This window comes from Orbicella franksi, chromosome 3, assembly GCF_964199315.1.
Source record: "Orbicella franksi chromosome 3, jaOrbFran1.1, whole genome shotgun sequence".
NCBI classification, from domain to species: Eukaryota; Metazoa; Cnidaria; class Anthozoa; order Scleractinia; family Merulinidae; genus Orbicella; species Orbicella franksi.
The window spans coordinates 24,699,352-24,706,650 of record NC_138147.1 but is presented as its reverse complement, the minus strand read 5'-3'; the positions used below and the strand labels follow the sequence as shown (position 1 = coordinate 24,706,650).

The window sequence follows — 7,299 nt, the reverse complement described above, 5'->3', positions numbered from 1 at the left end:
TAAAAGAAAGATTGAAAAACGTGCAAATGGCTTCGAGTGTGGAAACTGTAACGAAGTGAAATTTCCCTTCCTAGGCAGTGGTCACAGAAGTCACAAATGTCAACTTGGCCTGATCGTTCTTCCTCCCAGGGGTATTAGAGACTCCGGACTTGGATTTCAGATATTGCCTCACCTCTTCTGAGAATCAACCTGGCTACTCTTTCTTTTAGCTTGCGGATGACCGACCCTTCTCGGGCTAGCCCAAATTTTAATTTGAAAGGGGATTCCAAAAGGCCGGTTGGTGCTAATGATACCATTTTCTTTCATAAGGATGCGGCTGTGAGTGATGAAAAATTCTCATTCCAGACTCCCGTAGAGTTGTCGTAAATACTCTCCGTATGTTGGCCAACACTCCTGTGCAATTCTTTTTTTTTTATTTTTTCCCTTCATTTTTTCCACATCTGCAACCAATTAGAAAGCCCCAACACTGGTTGTAGGCATTCACACACAGAACCTTATCACTGTTTTCGTTACCACTGTTGTTACACGAGAAACTCCTGCACGGTCTTCCCTGGAATAAACAATTTCGCTTTCGATCATTAGCTCAGTGGCACTTTGGTATGAAACACAGGTGTCATATCATATAGACGGACGGTGAACTACACTTCTTACAACACACGGACAACTTGATTTATTTGCAGCTGTTCACCGATAAAGGATGACGCCTTTCAATTCATATATTTTAAATGAAATACATGCAAGGAGGTCAACTGAGGAGAAAAAGGCGCAAAGTACGAAATTAATGAAATTAACAGCACACGCCTCTATTCAGAACAAGCTTTCTCATATGCTTTCAAAAGATGATGAACGGCTTTGAGACAGTTTGAGTTTTAGCTTTACAATTATATATACATTGAAATCCTGATTTCTCAACCTTCAAACTGAGAGAAAAAATATTTCAAAATTCAGATTGTACTAAAGCCCACTAACGAGCCACCCTTCTGGACCCAAGAACCCATCAAAATCGCGCAGGAGCCAACAGGACCACTCTCTGAGTGTGGTCAGCGCTTTGTTTCTCGAGGTAAACATGGTTCTTCATCGGCGGATGTTCACTTTTCTTCTCGTGAAAAAATCATCGTTGTTGTTTAGTTGGGAAAGGGAAAATGACATTAATACCATAAGCGGATTCTTGCGCTAAATGGAGCCGAAGTCTAGGTGTCAGCGACTGCTAGTTCAGGTGGAATTATCGAGCAAATTTCGAGCACACATCAAGCTACATGTGTAAAAACAGATGCAGGGTGTGTTAAGACCCGTGCACCCAAAGCTGTTTTTGTTTTTGTTGTTTTCCTTTACTTGAAATACAATGTGTGACCAATGATTTTGCCGTTCGCCTTTTTGATCATTTTAGCTGATATCTCTGTGAAACAAGATGAGGCAATGCTTCATGATAAAGAATCTTTCAAAATGGGGGTAAAACATGGAGACCATCGAAATTAGGGAAGTTCAGACGGCCATGAATATTTCACCAAGGAGATCTTGCGGTAGTGACATTTTCTAGTGTATCTATTTTGAGGCTGTGTTGGTTTAACGGAAATAGAATGCCCCACTTTTTCAAAATTACAGTTTGAATTTGACCCATTTCTGCATGTCGTATCGAATTGTACGAGATGAGCGTGGTTTAAAGTCTCGCAGATGGCGAAATCAGTGTTTATAAAAATCGGTTTGCACATTATGAAGAAATATTTTAAGTAACAGTGGTGTTTGTTTTGTACAGAGATTTTTCGTGCCTGTTTAATTATATTCCAAAGTTGTGTTAAATCTATGTGTTTATAATGGCCGTTACCTACCTTCGCCCGGGTGAACCGAAAATTCCCCAAAACACGAAAAATGTAAAAGATTTCATAGGTACTAGAGGTTAACTCGAAAAACTTGCGATTCCTATGGCCTCAATGCAAGGCTCCAATTGACAATTACTAACCTCGTGGTTAGGGCGCTTATCTCCGGATCGAGCGGTCCGGGTTCGAGTCCTGGCCGTGGTCATTGTGATATGTACTTGGGCAAGACACGTTACTCTGACTAACAATGCCTCTCTCCACCCAGGTGTATAAATGGGTACCGACGAACTCAAAACTGCGGGTAACCGCGATGGACTAGCATCCCATGGGGGGGGGGGGTGGGGGGGAAGTAGAAATACTCCTAGTCAATTCAATTTAATTTATTACGGGAACAGAGTTAAGCTCCGGCCTGATGGGCGACTTGGCTTGCATACAGACTTACCTACATTAATATTTTGTTTAATCAACATGTAATGTGTATAATACTTCTCAAGTAACTTGTGTTAGTGCGAGTCATTAAAGTATATTTTAATTGTTAATATCGTAAACACTTGTCAGTCCTAAATATCGTATGGGTTAGAGCACAGGCAGCCCAAGTTCTCTCTATGAACCACACAAGCAACACAACATGGCATCGAATAAAAATGGCGTACCTTATTCCAGACGTATGTTGTTTGCTCCTGGTGTGGTTATTTTACCGATTGAACTTGATTTAAGCGACTTTTTTGCTCCACACCAGGAGCAAATAACACATGTATGGAACAAGGTAAGCCATTTTTATTGAGAATTTTCACTTTTAACTACCTCCAAGGATATCTTGTAGAAAATCCCATATAAACCCTTATAATTCGATGCCATATTGTGTTGCTTGTGTGGTTCATAGAGAGAGCTTGGGCTGCCTGTGGTTAGAGGTTCTTCATTAATTGGCTCCTAGCATCATGAATTAAGTTGCGTGCTGTATTAATTGACTGATAGTTTTGTTGGATAAGCACAATCAAAATACATGCGCAATCACATTTCAATATTCTTATACATATAGGTGGTTACTATCCCAACAACGCTGGATTGTAATTTTCTTTACGTCATGACATGCACATGTTACGTAAAAATAAACCGCAGAAACATTATATATCATTGGAGCACGCGGTTTCTATAGAAATGGCTCCGTCTCCAAAATAAGCTGAAGCTCTCACCCGTCAGGCACACGCGCTTCTTTAAATGGTGGGAGTGAAATTATACGCACATATTTTTCAATGTTTCTTGTTTAGTCGACGATCAATCTCCCCATGAAGAAGAATATTGATTCTGCGAACTGCTCACTACGTATTGACTTCAAACCATTATCCCCTTGCCTTGACAAGAAATCAAAAACGAGACAATTTGATTTTTAAAAGTTTGATTGCCACCAAATGTTTATATTATCGATTGCGGGCTGCTCTTATATATTTTATCGCGTGTTTCTATCAGTTATCTTCAAAGAGTAAACTTCTGCTACCATATATATCAAAGGTCAAGTATACTCGATATACCACAGACAGTATTATCTGAAATGAAATGTTAGAGTTTTTATTTGTCTTAGAACTCGTTTCCCGACCAAAAATACTTAAATGGATGTCAAAAACCACACAGGGTTGGATGAACAACTCAGAATGCCACAGAGGTAATTTTCACTCAACTTGATGAACTGGCGGGATAGTCTATTTCTTTATCTAATCAACACTCGTGATCTTTCCTAACTCTGAAGGAATATGAATGATCTGTATCAGGTCATTTGTCCATTTATAGCTAGGACGTGATCACTCCTTACACTTTTTTTTGTTGTTGTTTATGACGCTTCTGCACGTGGCAGCGCTGATAGTCCTTTGGCCATATCAACACTGCAAAAGTGTTGATCAGTAATGTTTCAAAACCCCTTGGCAGACAATATCAATTTAATTTACTACATTAGTTGTTGGCACAGAAGTAATTTGTGAGACCATGAGAAATGTGCAGGTGCCATTTGATGAACATACTAACAACCCTTGCGACCCTGAGCCTGCCCGCAATCTACGTGTGAATCCTTTGCGCGCATTCTTTAAGCTGCCGCATACAATTCTAAAATTGCTTACAAAAGGTAAAGCCACAGATGAGACCATCCGTTGCCAGTTTATGGTACACAAAATTTCTTATTGCGTATACCTATCCATTGCTAATGGCCATTGACAAAATGGCAATTAGCTAAAAATACCTTGTACGTCCTTATGTCCTTAAGCAGCAGCAAGATAAACATCTGTGAGCTTCGTGCTGGTAATAAAAATAGATAGACGTTCGACTAGTTAGCAGCCAAATGGTGCTGACATATGGTTTTCCTTCAGTTAGCTAGCAACAACATCAACAAAAACAATACATTTATATACAAATAAGGAAGTAATTGGTAGATCATAAAAATACTGGGGAAAGGTATGATGTCATATTCTTTCGCAAGCTCTGTCAACAGCCAGTAGAATCAATATCTACGCATTTATTTCCAAATTCTCATGGAAACGACTTAAATTTTTCTATTATTATCTAAAGCACTTACAATATTGGCAGCCCAAAAAGGTTCTCATGTCGTCGTTTCTGATCTCAAATCATTTGCACGCTTAACTGAAACTGACTCACAAGAAGTGCCACCAACATAGTAACAAGAAAGATCAAGAACAAGCAACAGAAAATGAGATCTTTAATCAGTCTTCTTTGCCTTTGTGCAGTTCTTGTGGGGCAGCTCGTAGCTAGTCCCTTGCCTCAACAGGGTAAGTTGTAATATAACAAAGACATATTTTATGTTCACTGTTTAGTACATCCTCCAAAACCATCATGCTCGGTTATTTTCAACTTCCCATTCTTGCATTTCATACAACCTTTCAATGACTAACAATTGTTTTGTTCTATATCACGAAGCTATTTCGTGCTAGTAAACAAATCAGTGAGATTTTGTCTCTATCGGATATCTCCTCTTCATCCGTTGTATGTTTGAAAAGTAAGAATTTTAAATAAAATTTGCAACCAGTTTTATTTGTACGAATGAAGTGCAATTTGTATCAGTCAAGGATAAACAACCAAAGACTGCGAACGAGTCCACTCGAAGTGTAGATTAATTTTATTCTTTATAAAAGAAAGAAAGAAAAAAAAAAAAAAAAAAAAACGGAGAAAATAATTTTGCTGGAGGTTAACCCATTCGCAGGGAAAATACAACTGGGTGAAGATTGTTGATCACCTTTAATCATATAGGTCTTGCGGTAAGCTGTGCAGTCCTGTTGATAACGACTCCAGATGACCATAAGGCGGGTTTGACAGCATCCACAGTTCAACATTTTAAGATGATACTTAACAAAATAATTCTGAATTATCGGAGGGTTCTCGTTCTAGGTGAATTGAACCGAGCCAGTAAATATGCTAGCTACACAGAGAGGTTTCAATTGAGCGTCGTAAAACCAATCGTAAAATCAAAATCAAACCAATTACTTACTAATTAAACTTCTCAGACAATCTCAAGCCGCAATAAAACCAAAACCAGAACAAAAGTAACTGCCTGACTACTTTTGAAACTTAATCATAAGCCACTACATTTGATTAGCAGAAAAAACAACAGCAACAACAACAACAACAGCAACAGAAAAACAATATGGTATTTCTGTGTTATTCATAATTCAGGCCGGGTCAGCTGTCGCCACAATAAAAATAGTCATTAGGGAATAGATAGACGATTTAAATCCAGGGAAACGGATGTGTTTTTGTTTTTTGACTTCAAAGGTTTTTGGAGGGAAAATCATGGATTTATATAGTTTAGTCGGAAAGTGAAAATAACATTTTGCTGCTATTTTGGTGCCGTTGTTTTCCCCCCAAGAACCGTTAAAATAAAATAAAATAAAATAAAAAAACAAAACAAAAAACAGACACAAACAAAAAACAAAGAAAAAAAAAAAACATGCGTTTGTTTATCATGTTGCAAAGTTTGAGCTCTATTAGATTAAAAACCCAAAAGTAGTTCCCTAATGTTCATTTTTTGCAATCGCGACAGCTGACCCGGTATGATTGAATCTATTTATGAGTTATCCTATAATTAACCCTATCGTTTCTCCCAAACATCACACATCAGAACCAACTGAAGAACCAGAAGAAACAGAAGCCCCAGATGATATAGAAGCTCCAGAAGAGACAGAAGCCCCAGAAGCAACAGAAGCCCCAGATGATATAGAAGCTCCAGAGGAAACAGAAGCCCCAGAAGCAACAGAAGCCCCAGATGATATAGAAGCTCCAGAAGAGACAGAAGCCCCAGAAGCAACAGAAGCCCCAGATGATATAGAAGCTCCAGAGGAAACAGAAGCCCCAGAAGCAACAGAAGCCCCAGATGATATAGAAGCTCCAGAAGAGACAGAAGCCCCAGAAGCAACAGAACCGCCAGATGATATAGAAGCCCCAGAGGAAACAGAAGCCCCAGAAGCAACAGAAGCCCCAGATGATATAGAAGCTCCATAGGAAACAGAAGAACCAACTAAAGAACCCGAAGGAAAGTAGTACAGTAAGAAGAGGCGAAGACTGGCGGACGACTAAATGTCCTCAACACGATCAGCAACAATTTTACATTGAGTAAAAAAAGCTAACTTGTACAGTCATAACCTGCAAACATTTTTATATATATAAATACATAGCACAGCCACCACAATGAAAGCTTTATTTTTCGTTATTTCTTAGCCTTGTGTTCATTTGATTAAATAAACATGTAATAACTTTTTTTCCCTTCCCTTTCCAAGGCGATATTAAAGACTGCAGAGCTCCCAGCCTTTTGTAATGTCTTTTCTTCTAATTATCAACTGTTTGTTCCTCATTTCGCCGTGTCCGTATCCATGTGTATTTATTTACAATATAGTATACATAACCAGCGGAATTCTCCTCAATTCGCTTGACTGTTGATCATCTAAAACATTTAATCACGGCTTTAATCATTCGAAAAATTCATACAGCTCGTCAATTTTGTGACTCTCATTGTCTTTTTTTCGACAGTCGAGTATGGTTAAACCTGTATGAGAGGGACCCTCCGGAAATGAGCAATTTATATATTATAGAGGTAGCTTCTATTTATAAAAACGTACGGCGAAAACTTATTCAATATAGAGCACTTCTGGGGTAAGATATTTAGTACTTGCGTCAGAAATTCAAAGAATAACTAATTTGATACGGTACGACTATAAAACGGCCTTAAACGCCGGATGTTCGAAACCTTGGATGTGGAACTCCTATATAAAAAAAAGTCGGAGATGCTCGTTTTCTCGGGTACAAATCAAGGATTCTGGTCTAACTTAGAGTGTTGACGACCAAATAGGTCAAAAATTTTAGCTGTCAAAGTATCCTTTAGGGTTCACCTGAAGAAATAATAATTAAAAGAAACCCGATATAACGGGTAGAAAATCTTCTTTTAACCGCTGAAGGAACACATTGAATTATAATTGCAACATGGCTAAACAAA

General features: G+C 38.5%; 1 protein-coding gene across 1 annotated transcript; it reads left to right on the top strand.

Annotated features, from left to right (window-relative positions):
* The first annotated feature begins 4,408 nt into the window (after positions 1 to 4,408).
* Positions 4,409 to 6,677, top strand: LOC145483129 (uncharacterized). Its single transcript, XM_081461728.1, has 2 exons — positions 4,409 to 4,585; positions 5,932 to 6,677. The coding sequence occupies exons 1-2, from the start codon at positions 4,507 to 4,509 to the stop codon at positions 6,309 to 6,311; spliced, it is 459 nt and encodes a 152-aa protein (XP_081317854.1). The 5' UTR covers positions 4,409 to 4,506; the 3' UTR covers positions 6,312 to 6,677.
* Positions 6,678 to 7,299: the final 622 nt, after the last annotated feature.